This window comes from Lepidochelys kempii, chromosome 9 (assembly GCF_965140285.1).
Source record: "Lepidochelys kempii isolate rLepKem1 chromosome 9, rLepKem1.hap1, whole genome shotgun sequence".
In the NCBI taxonomy this organism is placed as follows: domain Eukaryota; kingdom Metazoa; phylum Chordata; order Testudines; family Cheloniidae; genus Lepidochelys; species Lepidochelys kempii.
The window spans coordinates 49,308-71,394 of NC_136388.1; the positions used below are offsets into that span (position 1 = coordinate 49,308).

Below are 22,087 nucleotides of genomic sequence, written 5' to 3' on the forward strand. Positions count from 1 at the left end.
AATTCTGCTATGAACACCAAGGAAGGTCTGAAATATTAAACATGGTTCTGAAAAGTCAGTACAACACTCCCCGCTCCATGATACAAAATGTATGGAACAAGATTCTTTCCAGAAATATGTAGCAGCATAGAAAACAAGATAATTAACCTGAAAAATACATTTGGTACAGGATCAAGGTGTTTTCATAACTTCTTCTAATGTTACATAAAACAGCAAAGCAAACAGTAGAAAATAAACACACATAACCTACATGCATTTCCACAATTAGGAAAAACAACTTTTCCCCCTAGCATAAAGTGCTTTGCCGAGAACAAAAACTATTTACATTGATCAGAATGCCAAGTCTGGACATAGTCTTCTGTGAAATTTCTGTGAAATTTGGCAAACGATAAATTCTTCATACTGGGACTTGGTCTTGATTTCCCTTTATAACTTGGCCCCATAAACTAACTTCATAGTCTATTATTTGGTCTGCTTGTAAAATTGGCATTTAAGACTTGCAACTTTATGTACCATGCCCATCGTGTAGTATGACCGGCATTTGAACAGGTCCCATTTATCATTGGCAGGTTCATCTGAAAGAGACAGGCTTGACATATAAGGTTTGGATCAGGATTAATATTTCCCCAAAGTCTGGAAGTGTTTGTCCATAATGGCCAGAACCAAACTCCTATATCCAAAGGGGTCACCAGTGAAATTTCTATCCAGATCTTGGTTCAACTTCTGCAATTCCCCACTGTAGTTCAGGGATCTGTGAATCCAGGTTCAGATCCACTCCAAATAGAAAGGCAATTTAAAATATACTGTTTCCACAAATAAATAGCCTTGTAGCAGGAAAAGCTAAATGAACATTAAGACTAAGCAGTGGCTAGTTTTGGGATTGAACCTGGGTCTTCCATTCCTAGGATCTGACTTGCTAGTGATAAAACATTAGACATTACTAGACAATGAAACTAATCCCACTCCCTTTTCAAGGACACAATACAATCCCTTGAGAGGATATATCTGATCATGCACCATCCTGTAACTGAGGTGCTTGTAAAGATGAATTGTATATCATGACTGGAGCCTGCTGTAACTACTAGGAGGAGACCCTGAATGCTTAGCTGCAGCATTAATACATATAAATAAAGTATAATCCAAAAGAGACACAATAAAAAAAATCAAAAAAACAAAACAATACACCTGACATGAGAAGAACTGATCCAAAACTATCTGGAAAGTTTTGTGGAGAGAACTTCAGCCTTTTTTCTCTGATTTTCTCCTCTCTCAGTAGCAAACAATGTTAAAACGATGCTGGAGATCGAACGAGCTCACACTTAGATAGCATCCATCCAGAACAGGGCTGAAGAACACCGGTGAAGGTAATAGTGGGGGGACAATATGGGGAAGTTTGCACTCCCACTGTTTGTGCTGTACTTGTGTCTGTGAATAAAGTGAGAGAGTGTCAATCTCCAGAACTGTTGATCCAGCAACTTTCACCAGAACTAAATAAAATTAAAAAGTGAAACATAACTAAAACTAATAACTAAAATAACTAAAAGCTCTGATCATTTCTGTCTATCTGAAGGATGTATAGTCCTAACTGACTTCTCCATTTTTCACTGAATAGAAAGGATATTTGTGGTGGATCTTCCATTGTCAAGTGTGGAAATATTAATGTCTCATTCTTGAACAAAACCCCACATTTTTGTATTGTTGTTCTGACTGTACCGGGGGTTATAACAAAAAAATTACAAGTTCTTTCTTTATCAGTCTCTCTAGTCCCACAAGCAATGTTGTTTGCTAATTGTCCCAGCGTTTGGCAGAGGGTGTTTTCTTCAGTTCCAGCCATATCAATTATTTCTACTAGTGGGTCTCTCTTATTGATACTGAGCAGAAACCTGGGAGGCATATAGGTATGAGCAAAGAGTAGAGTATAGTGTGTTGGATGGTTCAGGGATTCTGGAGAATGTATGAGCTGTTCTAAATGAGACAGGCATGGGATCAGCCCTCCCTGGTGTAAGCACCCAAATAAAAGGGCACCAAGAACATTGAAAATAATAATGATGGGTTTCCACTTCAGGGTTCTATTCTGCTGTGTGATCAATAGAACTAGTGGTAAAATAAGAGGAATGAGGAATCGAGGTTCTTGGTGGCTGAACAGGGAAAGGAATGCCAAAGGAACAAAATAGAATGATAATAATGTTGGATTGCCCTTGGCAAGCACCAACATTGTAGGTGGCCTATGATTATGTAGTCTGATCCATGATAATTGACGGATGTTTATTTTCAGCATTTCTAAACCAACACTGATGGCCAGAATGTGTAGGATCCCAAAGAGCATTATCCCATTGACTACAAAATGAGTAAATCGTGGATGAATCCCATGCTGTGCAAGATTATGGGGATTAAGGTTATAGCGGAGAAAATTAAAAGGGGTCACTATTACTTTCTGATTTATTTGAGCTATGGTGCTTAACAGGCCATTCTTTTTAATGCTGTATAGGCTAATCTCTGATCCAATGGAGGTAAAATATAACGTGTCAGCTGCTGTGAAGATGGTGGCAGTGAAAGCTGTGCTTGAAACAAGCTTCAAGAGGTGGTTTGCAATAGTTTTAATGCTGTGCTGAGAAGTGGCATTTAAAACTGCCCAGTAAAGCAGTGGCATTAAAGCAAATGCCAGAAAAGTTGGCCTGTTGAAAAACCCAGCAACTGTTATAATCCCTATGAGACTGCTACTGGTAGGTTTCACCTGGCTGATGTCTGACTTAGGTGCTGTTCCATAACCAACTGCTTTTGGAGATACTAGTACCATCAGCAGGGCAAACAGAAGTCCTTCAAGTGTGTTGGTAAATGTTCTTGTGTAAAATACTAGTGTGACATAGGACCCAGCAAGCAGAACCAGGGCATTCCACTGATCTGCACCCCAGAAAGGAGCTAGCCGATACACGCTATAGTCTAGTATGAAAGAAAAGGTGGTGAGGAGAAGACGAGGTGACACAAGAAGGGTGTAGCTGTTGATGCCATTTGGCCACATGCCCAGCTGTTGCAAAGACTTGATCATCCAGTAGGTAAAGCCAGATGTAATTAATGGGAACACAACGGTTCTACAAGGAGAACTGGAAAGGAATTCCCAGGGATAATAGACTTGTAGGTCTAAAATATCTCCTGTGGAGGGAGAAGAAAAGCAGATGACACATTTTGGTAAATTGACCAGTATATGTGTATTAAAAATACAGTTTAGTGTGAGAAGCAGCATGGTTTAGCGGACAATAATACTGTAACAAAACTATAACCATCTAGGACTTCAGAGTAGTTATTATGTTGTCCATCATGGCTATTTAGAACTTCACAGTGAAAACAGAAAGAGAAATCAGATCTTCCTGTTCCCAAAATAAAAACTTCTACCATCTGAGCTGCTCCAGCCCTGGCAGCTGCTCCGGTTATGGGGGCTGCTTCAGGCGAGGGCCTGCTCCGGCCATGGGAGATGCTCCAGCCCCAGCTGCTGCTCCAGCCCTGGGGACTGACTCAGCCCTGACCGCCCGGGGTGCTCCAATCCTGGCTACTGCTCTGGCCCTGGAGAGTGCTCCAGCCCCCTGCCGCTGCTCCAGCTGTAAGGACTGCCACTGTTCCAGCCCTGGCTGCTGTTCCTGCAGCCAGGGAAGAAGCTCAAGAACTCACAGGGGTCTGTTAAAGTCACAGAATCCATGACCTCCATGAAAAAATCATATCCTTAATTATAATACATACAGAACCCACCTTACATGGGGGTTGTGAGGATTCGTTAGTACTTGTATAGTGCTTTTTGTAGATGAAAAATATTATGAAGGCTAAGTATTATTAATCTAAAAATGTTCAAATGGAAAGTTCAGCTCTCAAAATATTTTCAAACAACCTGCCCATTTTATATAAATATACTAGACATAGGTTTGTTATTAATCAATTATAATTCCTAGATAATAGAATTAGGGTCCAATGCTACAGCCACCCAGCATGCAGAATATCCATTATCTTCAATAGGTGTTTTGCATACAGAGAGCCTGAAGAATTCAGAGACTTTAAGGCCAGAAGGGTCCACTGTGATCACCTAACCTGACCACTTGCTTAACAAAGCATATAGAATTTCAGTCAATATTTGCTGCATCAAGCCCAATAGCTGTGCATTGTGTGAAGCATTACTTCCTTTTGTTTGTTTTATACCTCCTGCCTATTAATTTTATTAGGTTATTGTGTTATGTGAAGAGGTAAATAACACTTCCTTATTCACTTTCTCTAGACCATTCACAATTCTGTGAACCTCTACCAACCCCACCCCCCCAAATCTTCTCTTTTCCCAGCTGAATAGTCGCAATCTTTTTAATCTCTCTGGCAAGCTTTTCCATACGCCTAATCATTTTTGTTGCTCTTCTCTGCCCCTTATCCATTTCTAAGATATCTTTTTTGAGATGTGGGAGGAACCAGAACAGCACACTGTATTTAAGGTGTGGGCATAAATGTATTTATATAGTGGCATTATGATATTTTCTATCTTATTATCCATCCCTTTCCTAATGGTTCCTAACATTCTGTTAGCTTTTTAGACTTCCATGGCACATTAAGCGGATGTTTTCAGAGAACTATCCACAATGACTCCAAGATCTCTTTCTTGAGTGGTAACTGCTAATTTAGACCACATCATTTTGTATTTACAGTTGGGATTATACTTTCCAATGTGCATTACTCTGCATTTATCAAACTTGAATTTCATCTGCCATTTTGTTACCCATACACCCAGTTTTGTGAGATCCCCATTGTTACTCTTTGCAGTTTGCTTTAGACTTAACTATACTGTATCGTCTGCAATCTTTGCCACCTCACTGTTTACTCCTTTTTCCAGATAATTTATGAATATGTTGAACAGCACTAGTCCCAGTACAGATCCCTGGAGGACACTGCTATTTACCGCTCTCCATTCTGAAAACTGACCATTTATTCCTATGCTTTGTTTCCTGTCTTTTAATCAGTTACTGATCCATGAGATGACTTTCCCTCTTTTCCCCATGACTGCTTACTTTGCTTAACAGTGTTTGGTGAAGGATCTTCTCAAAGGCTTTCTGAACGTCCAAATACACTATATCTATTGCATCACCCTTTTCCATATGTTTGTTGAACCCCTCAAAGAATTCTAATAGATTGGTGAGGCACGATTTCCCTTACATAAGCCATATTGACCCATTCCCAATAAACTGTGTTCCTCTATGCATCTGATAATTCTGTTCTTCACTATAGTTTCAACCAATTTGCCTGATACTGAAGTTAGGTTAACCAGTCTGTAATGGTCAGGATCGCCTTTGGGGCCTTTTTTAAAAATTGGCATCACATTGGCTATCCTCCAGTCACCTGATACAGAAGCTGATTTAAGCAGTTGGTTTACATACCACAGTTAGTAATTCCGCAATTACATATATGAGATCGTTCAGAACTCTTGAATGAATACCATCTGGTCCTGGTTACTTATTAATGTTTAATTTATCCATTTGTTCCAAAACCTCCTCTATCAACACCTCAATCTGGGAGAGTTCCTCAGATCTTTCACCTAAAAAGAATGGCTCAGGTGTGGGAATCTCTCCCACACCCTCTGCAGTTGAGAGACTGATGCAGAGAAGCTAAATTTTGCAAATCTTTGCAATGGCCATATCTTCCTTAAGTGCTCCTTTAGCACCTGGATTATCCAGTGGCCCCACTGATTGTTTGGCAGGCTTCCTGCTTGTGATGTATTTAGGTTTTTTTTTTTTTGGCTGTTAGTTTATGTCTTTTGCTAATTGCCCTTCAAATTCTTTTTTGGCCTGTGTAATTACACTTTTACACTTGACTTGCCAGAGTTTGTGCTCCTTTCTATTTTCCTCAGTAGGATTTTACTTTCAATTTTTAAGGGATGCCTTTTTGACTTTAACTGCCCCTTTTATTCTGTTGTTTGGCCATGCTAGCATTTTTTTCTGGACCTCTTTTTTTTTTTTTAATTTGGAGTATACATTTAATTTGAGCCCCTCTTATGGTGTTTTTAAAGAGTTTCCATGCAGCTTGCTGGAATTTCATTCTTGTGACTATTCCTTTTGACTTCTGTTTAACTAGCTTCCTCTTTTTTATGCAGTTCCCCTTTTTGAAGTTAAATGATACAGTGGTGGGCTTCTTTAGTATTTTGCCCCCCACAAGGATGTTAAATTAAATTACATTATGGTCACTATTATCAAGCAGTTCAGCTGTATTTACCTCTTGGACCAGATCCTGTGTTTTAGGAGCAACAGGCAGATTTGCTGTTTATAGATTGAAGACCAGTACAGGGGGCCATCTGTGGACTGTTGTGTTTGTAACCATTCTCACATAATCAGAATAGCACAATAATCCAATCAGAATCCAGCTGTACAATTACATACTTTACAAACATTGATGATTTTAGCCTCAGAGTATATTGACCTATTGAGGTAGCAAGTACTATATTATTCTAATGTTACAGATGGAAAAACTGAAGCAGAGAGGTTCAGTTACCTGCTCAGAGTCACACTGCCTGTCAAAGGGACAGGCAACTGCTCAACAATGCTGCCTTTTTACGTCTGATAATGTGAATAATGTAATGTTTCCTGCTTAAACCACTAGAATGTAGAGTTCTAAATGTGGGTTTCTAAAAATAACCGTGCACAAATGCAGGAAAATTTACCTGCCATGACCTCAGGTGATTGGAAGAATTCATCAGGATGAAGGTAACCTGTCTGAGGAAGAAGGCACCAGAAAATTCGGAGCAGAGCAAGAATCCCCCAGAAAGTCTTGGCTGACATCCTAAGTTCACTCCGCTTGCCAGAACTGAATGATGTCTGGGCGAAGTCACAGACTTGGACTATTAGAAACATCAGTTGCCATGGGATCATTAACTTTGACCCTGAAATGGACAAAAAGTTTATTACAGGAACAAATCTTGCCCATCGAAGAGAGAAAAACATTGTCAATCATTCCTAAAAACTATAAAGCAAAGGTACATGGAAGTATGAATGAAAACTAATTAGGGATAAAGTCTCCCCTCTGATGTACAGGTTTATGGCTAATATTGGCCTTGAATGGGTGAAGGCCTTGCACAGCCTTTACGGACACATTCTCACAGCTGGGCCCACAGGATGAATACACCCTATCACATCTTTTCCCTTAAAAACATGAAGTAACTGTAGGCCCCAGTATCCATTTGCAGGCTCATTTTACTCAATTTTCATGCTCAGAGAATGTATCTGCATTTTTACAGACTTACCTACTGCACTCAGCTGGGAAAATAGATTACTTTCTAATAAAATTAACACAACCCACTTAAAACTATGAGAGCATGTACAGTATGAGTATAGCATGTACAGTATCAGTACAGCCCAACAGGAACGAATGGACAGCATTTATTTCTTTCAGAATAGCTAGATTAGATTAAATGTTTATTGATGTTCATTAAGAAACAGGTTTCAGAGTAACAGTCGTGATAGGCTGTATCCGCAAAAAGAACAGGAGTACTTGTGGCACCTTAGAGACGAACAAATTTATTAGAGCATAAGCTTTTGTGGGCTACAGCCCACTTCATCGGATGCATAGAATGGAACATATAGTAAGAAGAGCTATAGATACAGACAGAAAAATTGGAAGTTTCCATACAACTGTAAGAGGCTAATTAGTTAAGATGAGCTATTATCAGCAGGAGAAAAAAAACCAAACAAAAACAAAAAACTCTGTAGTGCTAATCAAGATGGCCCATTTAGACAGTTGACAAGAAGGTGTGACGATACTTAACTTAGGGAAATAAATTCAATATGGGTCACATTTTATATATATATATATATATATATATATATATATATATATAAAATCTTCTTACTAGATGTTCCATTCTATACAGCCGATGAAGTGGGCTGTAGCCCACGAAAGCTTATGCTCTAATAAATTTGTTAGGGTATGTCTACACTACGAAATTAGGTCGAATTTATAGAATTCGGTTTTTTTAGAAATCGGTTTTATATATTCGAGTGTGTGTGTGTCCCCACAGAAAATGCTCTAAGTGCATTAAGTGCATTAACTCGGCGGAGTGCTTCCACAGTACCGAGGCTAGAGTCGACTTCCGGAGTGTTGCACTGTGGGTAGCTATCCTACAGTTCCCGCAGTCTCTGCTACCCACTGGAATTCTGGGTTGAGATCCCAATGCCTGATGGGGCTAAAACATTGTCACGGGTGGTTCTGGGTACATATCATCAGGCCCCCGTTCCCTCCCTCCCTCCGTGAAAGTAAGGGCAGACAATCGTTTCGCGCCTTTTTTCCTGAGTTACCTGTGCAGACGCCATACCACGGCAAGCATGGAGCCCACTCAGCTCACTGTCACCGTATGTCTCCTGGGTGCTGGCAGACGTGGTACTGCATTGCTACACAGCAGCATCAACCCATTGCCTTGTGGCAGCAGACGGTACAGTACGACTGGTAGCCGTCATCATCATGTCCGAGGTGCTCCCGGCCACATCAGCCAGGAGCGCCTGAGCAGACGGGCGCAGGGACTAAAGTTGGAGAGACTTGATCAGGTCATTCTCTTTAGTCCTGAAGTCAGTCCTATTGAACCATCTTATGGTGAGCAGGCAGGCGATACGGATTGCTAGCAGTCCTACCGTACCATCTTCTGCCAGGCAGGCAAGAGATGAGGATGGCTAGCAGTCCTACTGCACTGTCCTCTGCCGAGCAGCCATGAGATGTGGATGGCTTGCAGTCCTTCTGCACCGTCTGCTGCCAGCCAAAGATGTAAAAGATAGATGGAGTGGGTCAAAACAAGAAATAGACCAGATTTGTTTTGTACTCATTTGCTTCCCCCCCTCCCCCCGTCTAGGGGACTCATTCCTCTAGGTCACACTGCAGTCACTCACAGAGAAGGTGCAGTGAGGTAAATCTAGCCATGTATCAATCAGAGGCCAGACCAACCTGCTTGTTCCAATAAGAACAATTACTTAGGTGCACCATTTCTTATTGGAACCCTCCGTGAAGTCCTGCCTGAAATACTCATTGATGTAAAGCCACCCCCTTTGTTGATTTTAATTCCCTGCAAGCCAACCCTGTGAGCCATGTCATCAGTCGCCCCTCCCTCCGTCAGAGCAATGGCAGACAATCGTTCCGCACCTTTTTTCTGTGCGGACGCCATACCAAGGCAAGCATGGAGGACGCTCAGCTCACTTTGTCAATTAGGAGCACATTGAACACCACACACATTATCCAGCAGCACCAGAACCTGGCAGAGTGATACCGGGCGAGTAGGTGACGTCAGCGCGGTCGCGTGAGTGATCAGGACATGGACACAGATTTCTCTGAAAGCATGGGCCCTGGCAATGCATGCATCATGGTGCTAATGGGGCAGGTTCATGCTGTGGAATGCCAATTCTGGGCTTGGGAAACAAGCACAGACTGGTGGGACCGCATAGTGTTGCACGTCTGGGACGATTCCCAGTGGCTGCGAAACTTTCGCATGCGTAAGGGCACTTTCATGGAACTTTGTGATTTCCTTTCCCCTGCCCTGAAGTGCATGAATACCAAGATGAGAGCAGCCCTCACAGTTGAGAAGTGAGTGGCGATAGCCCTGTGGAAGCTTGCAACGCCAGACAGCTACCAGTCAGTTGGGAATCAATTTGGAGTTTCCACAGTATGCATCCGATGAAGTGAGCTGTAGCTCACGAAAGCTTATGCTCAAATAAATTGGTTAGTCTCTAAGGTGCCACAAGTACTCCTTTTCTTTTTGCGAATACAGACTAACATGGCTGTTACTCTGAAACCTGAAATTTGGAGTGGGCAAATCTACTGTGGGGCTGCTGTGATGCAAGTAGCCCACGCAATCAAAGATCTGCTGATATCAAGGGTAGTGACCCTGGGAAATGTGCAGGTCATAGTGGATGGCTTTACTGCAATGGGATTCCCTAACTGTGGTGGGGCCATAGACGGAACCCATATCCCTATCTTGGCACCGGAGCACCAAGCCTGCGAGTACATAAACCGCAAGGGGTATTTTTCAATAGTGCCGCAAGCTCTGGTGGATCACAAGGGATGTTTCACCAACATCAACGTGGGATGGCCGGGAAAGGTACAGGACGCTCACATCTTCAGGAACTCTGGTCTGTTTCAAAAGCTGCAGGAAGGGACTTTATTCCCAGACCAGAAAATAATTGTTGGGGATGTTGAAATGCCTATAGTTATCCTTGGGGACCCAGCCTACCCCTTAATGCCATGGCTCATGAAGCCGTACACAGGCAGCCTGGACAGTAGTCAGGAGCTGTTCAACTACAGGCTGAGCAAGTGCAGAATGGTGGTAGAATGTGGATTTGGACGTTTAAAGGCGCGCTGGCACAGTTTACTGACTCGCTTAGACCTCAGCGAAACCAATATTCCCACTGTTATTACTGCTTGCTGTGTGCTCCACAATATCTGTGAGAGTAAGGGGGAGACGTTTATGGCGGAGTGGGAGGTTGAGGCAAATCGCCTGGCTGCTGGTTACGCTCAGCCAGACACCAGGGCGGTTAGAAAAGCACAGGAGGGCATGGTACGCATCAGAAAAGCTTTGAAAACCAGTTTCATGACTGGCCAGGCTACGGTGTGAAAGTTCTCTTTGTTTCTCCTTGATGAAACCCCCCGCCCCTTGGTTCACTCTACTTCCCTGTAACCTAACCACCCTCCCCTCCTCCCTTCGATCACCGCTTGCAGAGGCAATAAAGTCATTGTTGCTTCACATTCATGCATTCTTTATTCATTCATCACACAAATAGGGGGATGACTACCAAGGTAGCCCAGTAGGGGTGGAGGAGGAGGGAAGGAAAATGCCACACAGCACTTTAAGCACAGCACTTTAAAAGTTTACAACTTTAAAATTTATTGAATGCCAGCCTTCTTTTTTTGGGGCAATCTTCTGTGGTGGAGTGGCTGGTTGGCCAGTGGCCCCCCCACCGCGTTCTTGGGCGTCTGGGTGTGGAGGCTATGGAACTTGGGGAGGAGGGCGGTTGGTTACACAGGGGCTGTAGTGGCAGTCTGTGCTCCAGCTGCCTTTGCTGCAGCACAACCATACACTGGAGCATACTGGTTTGATCCTCCAGCAGCCTCAGCATTGAATCCTGCCTCCTCTCATCATGCTGCCGCCACATTTGAGCTTCAGCCCTCTCTTCAGCCCGTCACCTCTCCTCCCGGTCATTTTGTGCTTTCCTGCACTCTGACATTATTTGCCTCCATGCATTTGTCTGTGCTCTGTCAGTGTGGGAGGACAGCATGAGCTCAGAGAACATTTCATCAGGAGTGTGGTTTTTTTTTTCTTTCTAATCTTCACTAGCCTCTGGGAAGGAGAATATCCTGTGATCATTGAAACACATGCAGCTGGTGGAGAAAAAAAAGGGACAGCGGTATTTAAAAAGACATTTTATAAAACAGTTGCTACACTCTTTCAGGGTAAACCTTGCTGTTAACATTACATACATAGCACATGTGCTTTCGTTACAAGGTCGCATTTTGCCTCCCCCCCATCGTGTGGCTACCCCCTCAACCATCCCCTCTCCCCGTGGCTAACAGCGCGGAACATTTCTGTTCAGCCACAGGCAAACAGCCCAGCAGGAACGGGCTCCTCTGAGTGTCCCCTGAAGAAAAGCACCCTATTTCAACCAGGTGACCATGAATGATATCTCACTCTCCTGAGGATAACACAGAGAGATAAAGAACGGATGTTGTTTGAAAGCCAGCAAACATACACTGCAATGCATTGTTGTACAATGATTCCCGAGTACGTGTTACTGGCCTGGAGTGGTAAAGTGTCCTACCATGAAGGACGCAATAAGGCTGCCCTCCCCAGAAACCTTTTGCAAAGGCTTTGGGAGTACATCCAGGAGAGCCGCGAATGCCAGAGCAAATTAATCCTTTCACATGCTTGCTTTTAAACAATGTATAGTATTTTAAAAGGTACACTCACCGGAGGTCCCTTCTCCGCCTGCCGGGTCCAGGAGGCAGCCTGGGGTGGGTTCGGGGGTTACTGGCTCCAGGTCCAGGGTGAGAAACAGTTCCTGGCTGTCGGGAAAACCGGTTTCTCCGCTTGCTTGCTGTGAGCTATCTTCTTCGTCCCCAAAACCTGCTTCCGTGTTGCCTCCATCTCCATTGAAGGAGTCAAACTACATGGCTGGGGTAGCGGTGGCTGAACCCCCTAAAATGGCATGCAGCTCATCATAGAAGCGGCATGTTTGGGGCTCTGACCCGGAGTGGCCGTTCGCCTCTCTGGTTTTCTGGTAGGCTTGCCTCAGCTCCTTAAGTCCCTGTTATGGCCTCTGTCCTTTATGCCCAGGGAGATTTTGACAAAGGTTTTGGCATTTCGAAAACTGGAACGGAGTTCTGATAGCACGGATTCCTCTCCCCCTACAGCGATCAGATCCAGTACCTCCCGTTCAGTTCATGCTGGAGCTCTTTTGTGATTCTGGGACTCCATCATGGTCACCTCTGCTGATGAGCTCTGCATGGTCACCTGCAGCTTGCCAAACAGGAAATGAGATTCAAAAGTTCACAGTTCTTTTCCTGTCTACCTGGCCAGTGCATCTGAGTTGAGAGTGCTGTCCAGAGCGGTCACATTGGAGCACTCTGGGATAGCTCCCGGAGGCCAATACCGTCAAATTGTGTCCACAGTACCCCAAATTCGACCCGGCAAGGCCGATTTAAGCGCTAATCCACTTGTCAGGGGTGGAGTAAAGAAATCGATTTTAAGAGCCCTTTAAGTCGAAATAAAGGCCTTCACTGTGTGGACGGGTGCAGGTTTACATTGATTTAACGCTGCTAAATTCGACCTAAAGTCCTAGTGTAGACCAGGGCTGAGTCTCTAAGGTGCCACAAGTACTCCTGTTCTTTTCTCATAAAGAAACAGACAATGAAAAGTACAAAAAGGTAAATGACTTACATCTTGTATGTTTCCAAATACAGTTTATATTTCTTAAGGTACAGTGACACTTTAATACTCTTACACCTTGCCTATATAAGAGCGAAGTACAGCTCTAAGACCCATTTGGGCCTCCTAGTATACATGTAAAATACCTTGAGTCCACAGACAAAAGTACTCGAACAGTACACATACATGTGGATAAGCCACAAATTAAAGACATCTCAGCCTGCAACATTTTAGTGATGGTGTGATCGGAAGTTGTCATAAACACAGAGCTAAGGATAGCCTAGAATTCCTCCTTACCCGTAAGGGGTTAAGAAACTCAAATGGCCAGGTGCCAACCAGACTAACAGGACCAATGGGGAAAGAAGATACTTTCAGATCTTGGGGGCAAGGGGGGAAGGTTTTGTTTGTGCTCTTTGTTTCGTGTGGGGGTTCTCTCTTGGGACTGAGAGGGGCAAGACTGAAATCCATCTTCTCCAACCCATCCCAATCCAAGTTTCCAATATTGCAACCAGTATAGGTAAGCCAGGCAGGGCGGATTAGTCTATCTTTTGTTTTATGTGAATTTTCCCTGTGTTAAGGAGGTTTATTCCTGTTTTCTGTAACTTTAAGGTTTTGCCCAGAGGGGGATCCTCTGTGTTTTGAATCTGAATACCTTGTAAAGTATTTTCCATCCTGATTTTACAGGGATGATTTTTACTTTTCTTTTTCTTTTTTTTTTTTAAATAAAATCTTTCTTTTAAGAACCTGACTGGTTTTTCCATTGTTCCAAGAGCCAGGGGTTTGGGTCTTTGATGATTTTTTTAACCAGTTGGTTAGGATATTATTCTCAAGCCTCCCCAGGAAAAGGTGTGTAAGGGCTTGGGGGGATTGCTGAGGGAAGAGGAACTCCAAGTGGTCCTTTTCCCTGGTTCTTTGCTAAATCACTTGGTGGTGGCAGCGTTACTTAAACCCAAGGTACAAGGGAGAATGTGCGCCTGGGGAGTTTTTAAACCTAAGCTGGTAGAAATAAGCGTAGGGGGTCTTTCATGAGGGTCCCCACGTCTGTACCCTAGAGTTCACAGTGAGGAGGGAACCCTGACAGAAGTCATTACCCTAATAGCAGAAAGGCCCTTATATAAAAAGTGACACCCCACCCCACATTGAGATTTTAGAATGCAAAGACTTTACTCTGACTGAGTTAAAGTCTAATGTTTCATCTACATTACATGCGAAAATAATGCTGGTGAAAATTGAGTAGATTAAGGGGGGACAATGATTGTGCATTGTTAGTTCATCATTGTTAGTGTGATACATGAAGGGACAGGGGAGTAGCTCTCTTTGATGGACACCCAGCCAGCCAGTTAGCTGTAAAATCCCTCTTGGTCCGTTCTCTGCTTGCTTTACCTGTAAAGTGTTAACACAGGTAAAAGAAAAGGAGTTGGCACCTGACCAAAAGAGCCAATGGGAAGGTAGAACTTTTTAAAATGGGGAGAGAAACTTTTCCTTTGTCTGTTGTTGTTCTCTGGGCTGCAAGGATGGAGCAGCGATGCTGTGTAAGGCTTCAACCAGGTATGAAAATTCATCGTCCATACCTAGAAGAAATTATTTGGATAGGGAATGTTTAGACAGACACAATCAGGTTTATTTTGGCTTGCGGATCTCCTCTGTGCTAACCCTAGATGCTTTTGTTTGCTTGTAACCTTTAAGCTGAGCACCCAAGAAGCTATTTTGGGTGCTTGATTTTGGAATTGCTCTTTTAAAAATCTAGCAAAAGCCTAAGTTCCAAATGTAATTTTTTTTCCTTTTTGTTTTTAATAAAATTTACCTTTAAGAACAGGATTGGATTTTTGGTGTCCTAAGAGGTTTGTGCATGTTGTTTGATTAGCTGGTAGCTACAGCTAATTTCCTTTGTTTTCCCAAGAGCGCCTTCCTGCGTTCAAAGGTTGGGTTTTTTGCATTTGGGTGGTGGCAGCGTTTACCAAGCCAAGGTCAGAGAAAAGCTGTAACCTTGGGAGTGTAATACAAGCCTGGAGTGGCAAGTATTAATTTTTAAAATCCTTATGGGCCCCCACTTCTGCACTCGGAGTGACAGAGTGGGGATTCAGCCTTGACAGTTAGTTTTAAGTAAATTCTATGTTAGCTTTTATAGTATTTCTGTAGCTTTTAGCTCTAGCTTCTTCTAAGTCCTAGAGGCCAAATTTAGGCTGCTAGGTAAGAGCTTCAGAGTAGCAGCCGTGTTAGTTTGTATCCTCAAAAAGAAAAGGAGGACTTTTGCATCCGATGAAGTGAGCTGCAGCTCACAAAAGCTTATGCTCAAATAAATCTGTTAGTCTCTAAGATGCCACAAGTCCTCCTTTTCTTTTTAGGTAAGAGCTTGAAGTCCAGGACCTCCACGGTAGCATTCTCTGAAATGCTTCCAGTTCCAAGCGCAGGGCCAGTTAGACAGGCAGAACAGCAGGGTCTCAATGCATGGATGAGATGATGGTGTAGGGAGGAGGGGTTTAGATTTATTAGGAACTGGGGAAGCTTTTGGGAAAGGGGGAGCCTATACAGGAAGAATGGGCTCCACCCAAACCAAAATGGAACCAGACTGCTGGCACTTAAAGTAAAAAGGTCATAGAGCATTTTTTAAACTAAGGGCTAGGGGAAAGCCAACAGTGCAGAGGAGCACATGGGTCGGACAGAGACATCCCTTTGGGGAGGATCTACTAATGGACATTCTCTGTGTCCTGGTAAGAAGGAGAGTATGGAAGATAATAAAATACAGGTAGGATCTGATGAGAAAAAGTCAAATGAAAAAAGTCTCATTCAATTACATCATCTAATGGGAGACAGCTAAAAAGTGACAAGTTTTTAAAGTGCTCATATACCAATGCTAGAAGTCTAAATAATAAGATGGGTGAACTAGAGTGCCTCATATTAAATGAGGATATTGATATAATAGTCATTGGTGGAATGAGGATAATGAATGGGATACAGTAATACCAGGTGTAACATTCTATACCTTGGGGGAGCATGCTGTAACCCCTGTATTCCTCATTTTCATATAATTGTGATCTTACGTATAAAGCATGCCTTGTAAGGTATCAGGAGAAAGGTTACGATCTGCTGAAAGTAATTTATCTGTCCATATATGTATATCATTAATGCATATGAAGTTATGAGAATTGTGTAGTATGGTTGTCACTAAAACATGCTGTAAGTTGGGGAATCAGCCAGATATTAGCTCCCCAGAGGCAACAGCAAGGAAAGTAACCAACACCCAGGCAGGGTGTCAATCAACCCATCAACAGCCATTGTCCAGCAAGGGAGCTACAATGCGATGACTCACCCGCATGTGGCCACACCAGGGGAATTGCTCAACCTTGTTTGGAGAGACTCAGTCATGCTCACCTGACTCTGAAGGGGGGTAAGCAAAGCCAAGATGGAAGAAAGGACAGGAGAGACATTTGCCATGCTGGCTCTCTCTCTTCACCTACATCTACAGACACCACCAAGCACGGTGACAGGTTTCAGGGTGGTAGCTGTGTTAGTCTGTAACAGCAAAAACAACAAGGAGTACTTGTGGCACTTTAGAGATTAACTCATTTATTTGGGCATGTCAAGGTTCCTCCCCCACTCTGAACTCTAGGGTACAGATGTGGGGACCTGCATGAAAACTTCCTAAGCTTACTTTTACCAGCTTAGGTTAAAACTTCCCCAAGGTACAAATTAATTCATAGAATCATAGAATATCAGGGTTGGAAGGGACCCCAGAAGGTCATCTAGTCCAACCCCCTGCTCAAAGCAGGACCAATTCCCAGTTAAATCATCCCAGCCAGGGCTTTGTCAAGCCTGACCTTAAAAACCTCTAAGGAAGGAGATTCTACCACCTCCCTAGGTAACGCATTCCAGTGTTTCACCACCCTCTTAGTGAAAAAGTTTTTCCTAATATCCAATCTAAACCTCCCCCATTGCAACTTGAGACCATTACTCCTCGTTCTGTCATCTGCTACCATTGAGAACAGTCTAGAGCCATCCTCTTTGGAACCCCCTTTCAGGTAGTTGAAAGCATCTATCAAATCCCCCCTCATTCTTCTCTTCTGCAGGCTAAACAATCCCAGCTCCCTCAGCCTCTCCTCATAACTCATGTGTTCCAGTCCCCTAATCATTTTTGTTGCCCTTCGCTGGACTCTCTCCAATTTATCCACATCCTTCTTGAAGTGTGGGGCCCAAAACTGGACACAGTACTCCAGATGAGGCCTCACCAATGTCGAATAGAGGGGAACGATCACGTCCCTCGATCTGCTCGCTATGCCCCTACTTATACATCCCAAAATGCCATTGGCCTTCTTGGCAACAAGGGCACACTGCTGACTCATATCCAGCTTCTCGTCCACTGTCACCCCTAGGTCCTTTTCCGCAGAACTGCTGCCTAGCCATTCGGTCCCTAGTCTGTAGCTGTGCATTGGGTTCTTCCGTCCTAAGTGCAGGACCCTGCACTTATCCTTATTGAACCTCATCAGATTTCTTTTGGCCCAATCCTCCAATTTGTCTAGGTCCTTCTGTATCCATCCCTCCCCTCCAGCGTATCTACCACTCCTCCCAGTTTAGCATCATCCGCAAATCTGCTGAGAGTGCAATCCACACCATCCTCCAGATCATTTATGAAGATATTGAACAAAACCGGCCCCAGGACCGACCCTTGGGGCACTCCACTTGATACCGGCTGCCAACTAGACATGGAGCCATTGATCACTACCCGTTGAGCCCGACAATCTGGCCAGCTTTCTACCCACCTTATAGTGCATTCATCCAGCCCATACTTCCTTAACTTGCTGACAAGAATACTGTGGGAGACCGTGTCAAAAGCTTTGCTAAAGTCAAGAAACAATACATCCACTGCTTTCCCTTCATCCACAGAACCAGTAATCTCATCATAAAAGGCTATTAGATTAGTCAGGCATGACCTTCCCTTGGTGAATCCATGCTGGCTGTTCCTGATCACTTTCCTCTCATGCAAGTGCTTCAGGATTGATTCTTTGAGGACCTGCTCCATGATTTTTCCAGGGACTGAGGTGAGGCTGACTGGCCTGTAGTTCCCAGGATCCTCCTTCTTCCCTTTTTTAAAGATTGGCACTACATTAGCCTTTTTCCAGTCATCCGGGACTTCCCCGGTTCGCCATGAGTTTTCAAAGATAAAGATAATTTCAAATAGTTTCAAAGATAATTCTACCCTTTGCCCTTGGAATTTCCACTGCCACCACCAAACTTTAACTGGGTTTACTGGGAAACGTAGTTTGGACACGTCTTTCCCCCCAAAATCCTCCCAACCCTTGCACCCCACTTCCTGGGGAAGGTTTGGTAAAAATCCTCACCAATTTGCATATGTGACCACAGACCAAGTCCTTGGATCTTAGAACAATGAAAAAGCATTCAGTTTTCTTACAAGAAGACTTTTAATAGAAGTAAAGGAATCACCTTTGTAAGATCAGGATGGTAGATACCTTACAGGGTAATTAGATTAAAAACATAGAGAATCCCTCTAGGCAAAACCTTAAGTTACAACAAAGGCACACAGACAGAGATAGTCATTCTATTCAGCACAGTTCTTTTCTCAGCCATTTAAAGAAATCATAATCTAACACATACCTAGCTAGATTACTTACTAAAAGTTCTAAGACTCCATTTCTGTTCTGTCCCTGGCAGAAACCAGCATACAGACAGACACAGACCCTTTGTTTCTCTCCCTCCTCCCAGCTTTTGAGAGTATCTTGTCTCCTCATTGGTCAGTTTGGTCAGGTGCCAGCGAGGTTACCTTTAGCTTCTTAACCCTTTACAGGTGAGAGGAGTTTTCCTCTGGCCAGGAGGGATTTTAAAGGGGTTTACCCTTCCCTTTATATTTATGACAGGGCATAAGCTTTTGTGGGCTAAAACCCACTTCATCAGATGCATAGAGTGGAAAATACAGTAGGAAGAGAATTATATATACACACACACACACAGAGAGTACATGAAAAGATGGGGGCTGGTAAGGGCTACTAGGATTATCTGAGGAATGGAAAACCTGTCTTATGAAAGGAGACTTAAGGAGCTTGCCTTGTTTAGCCTAACTAAAAGAAGGTTGAGGGGAGATAGGATTGCTCTCTATAAATATATCAGAGGGATAGGAATTATTTAAGTTCAGTACCAATGTGGACACAAGAACAAATGGATATAAACTGGTCATTGGAAAGTTTAAACTTGAAATTAGATGAAGATTTCTAACCATCAAAGGAGTGAAGTTTTGGAATAGCCTTCCAAGGGAAGCAGTGGGGGCAAAAGACCTATCTGGCTTTAAGATTAAACTCAATAAGTTTATGGAGGAGATGGTATGATGGGATAACATGATTTTGGCAATTAATTGATCTTTAAATATTCATGGTAAATAGGCCCAATGGCCTGTGATGGGATGTTAGATGGGGTGGGATCTGAGTTACTACAGAGAATTCTTTCCTGGGTATCTGGCTGGTGAATCTTGTCCATATGCTCAGGGTTTAGCTGATCGCCATATTTGGGATTAGGAAGGAATTTTCCTCCAGGGCATATTGGAAGAGGCCCTGGAGGTTTTTCACCTTCCTCTGTAGCATGGGGCATGGGTCACTTGCTGCAGGATTCCCTGCTCCTTGAAGTCTTTAAATCATGATTTGAGGACTTCAATAGCTCAAACATAGGTGAGAGGTTTTTTGCAGGAGTAGGTGGGTGAGATTCTGTGGCCTGCGCTGTGCAGGTCAGACTAGATGATCATAATGGTCCCTTCTGACCTTGATATCTATGAATCTTTTCATGTACTCTGTGTATATATATCTTCCTACTGTATTTTCCACTCCATGCATCTGATGAAGTGCGTTTTAGCCCATGAAAGCTTATGCCCAAATAAATTTGTTAGTCTCTAAGGTGCCACAAGTACTCCTCTTTGTTTTCACCACCACCACCAAGTGACTAAAGCACTGTTCAAAGGGGAGAGCCTGGCTGAAGAGCAGCCAACCTGTGGTGAGAAGCATCTAAGTTTCTAAGGACATTGAAAGTGTTAAGATCAGTTTAGAATGCGTTTTGCTTTTATTTTCATTTGACCAAATCTGACTTGTTCTGTTTTGACTTATAATCACTAAAATCTATCTTTATAGTTAATAAATCTGTTTGTTTATTCTACCTGAAGCAGTGCGTTTGGTTTGAAGTGTGTCAGAGACTCCCCTTGAGATATCAAGCCAGGTACATATCAATTTCTTTGTTAAATTGATGAACTTATATAAGCTTGCAGCGTCCAGCAGGTATAATTGGACACTACAAGATGGAGGTTCTTAGGGCCATGTCTGGGACCGGAGATATTGGCTCGTATCATTCGGTTGCAAATAGCTAGGAGCAGCTTACATGCCAGAAGCTGTGCGTGAGCAGCCCAGCAGTAGGGGGTTCTCACAGCAGTGCATGGTAAGGCTGGGTCCCAGAGTCAAGCATTGGAGTGACCTAGCAGATCACTGGTCCAGATAACACCAGAGGGAAACGTCACACTAGGGTACAAAATATGCTGGAAGGTCAGAACACGTCGTGCTGGTGGGGGAGTGGCACTATGTGTGAAAGAAAGTGTAGACTCAAATGAAGTAAAAATCTTACATGAACCAAAAACTGTACCTTAGCATCTCTATGGATACTAATTCCATGCTCTAATAATAAGAATATAGCAGTAGGGATATATTACTGACCACCTGACCGGAATGGTGATAGTGACTGTGAAATGCTCAGGGAGATTAGAGAGGCTCTTACAATAAAAATAAAAAATAATAATGGGGGATTTCAACTATCCCCATATTGACTGGGTACATATCACCTCAGGACAGGATGCAGACAGGGACGACCCACAACATTTTTGGCACCTGAGACGGGAAGCTCAAATGACAGCCCATGTCCCCTCGCTTGGGACAAAAAACTTTGAAAGGTCTCAATTCTGCCTTCTTCCTGTTCTACTCCTCTCATGGTATTGCTCTGCTACCTACCCCAATAAAGGGGAACTAACAACTTAAAATGCCTTGTTCAAAAATTTTAAAACACTTAACTTTCAAATGCCTGAACAGCAAATGTAACTTTTCTTGTCTGCATAGTAAACTCTGGCATTTTTATCTGTTTGAATTAATCAAAGTGGTACTTCCCGTGCCTTCTTGGTTGCAAAGATTTGAACTGCTTCCTGAAGGTCCCAAGTCTGGGCCAGCTCATGCTCTATTGAGATGGTTGCAAGGCCGACCAGCCTCTCCTGTGGCATTGTGGAGCGTAGATGTGTTTTATTAACTTCAGCTTGGAGAAGCTGCATTCTCCACTGGCAACTGTTACAGGAAGTGTTAGAAGTATGCGCAGAGCAACAAAAGCATTTGGAAACAGGGTGGTCATCTTATCTGTGCACATATATTCCAGAACAGCCTCTGGAGTTGATCCTGCTGAACTGTACCTTGAAAGGGCTTTCAGTTCATCACCTAAATCACTCGCATGTCACCATGTGTCAACACTGTCTCTAGTGCCCTGCATTGCTGGTGTAGGTCTTTTTCAGGTATAGTGAGGAGTTTTGGAATATCATATAACATCCCAAATATACTGCTGTGTTCCTTGGGCTGCATGAAACATTCTTCAACTGACTGTATTGCACAATCTAGCACCTGGGTAAAGAATTCAACTTTGAATTGTTGTTTGGGGTCTCTTATGGGATTATCCCGTGCCTCGTAATCAAAATGTCATCTTCTTCGGTCACTCTTGTATTCTTGAATGGGTGGCAAAATAGCTTGCACAAAATAGCATGCACAGAAGTTCCTCTGCCAACTTCTGTGCATGCTTCAGAATGTTTTGAAATCCCTCATCTGACCGGTAAGACTGTAGGTATGACTTTGCTTTGTCCAATTGTTCCACTGCTCCAGATATATCAAGATCGAACACCTTGGAATCTCTTGCTTACAACATTTATTTCAAACAGCATGTCATGCCACAACACTAAGCCACACAGAAATTTGAAGTTATGTATGTTTCTGGTGATTTCATTTCCCTCTGCTACTGTTCTCCTAAGAACAGTTCCTGTCATAGCATTATCCTCCATAATGGCAACTATGGCATCATCTATCTTCCCAATTTGGTGTTTGATAGGCTTTATCGCCTCCACTTGACTTTTCCATTGTGTGGCACTCAGGGGTTTCAGTGTCAGAG

At 43.2% G+C, this 22,087-nt stretch overlaps 1 protein-coding gene across 1 annotated transcript in view; it reads right to left on the reverse strand.

Moving 5' to 3' along the window:
• Positions 1–1,497: 1,497 nt before the first annotated feature.
• Positions 1,498–22,087, reverse strand: part of PIGZ (phosphatidylinositol glycan anchor biosynthesis class Z (Gwada blood group)) — a 30,178-nt gene continuing 9,588 nt past the window's right edge. Inside the window, exons 2-3 of the mRNA XM_073358912.1 lie at positions 6,677–6,895; positions 1,498–3,150 (exon numbers count right to left, since the gene is read on the reverse strand). Of these exons, the coding sequence (XP_073215013.1) occupies positions 1,538–3,150; positions 6,677–6,895 (1,832 nt within the window). The 3' untranslated portion in view covers positions 1,498–1,537. The remainder of the gene's footprint in view (positions 3,151–6,676; positions 6,896–22,087) is intronic.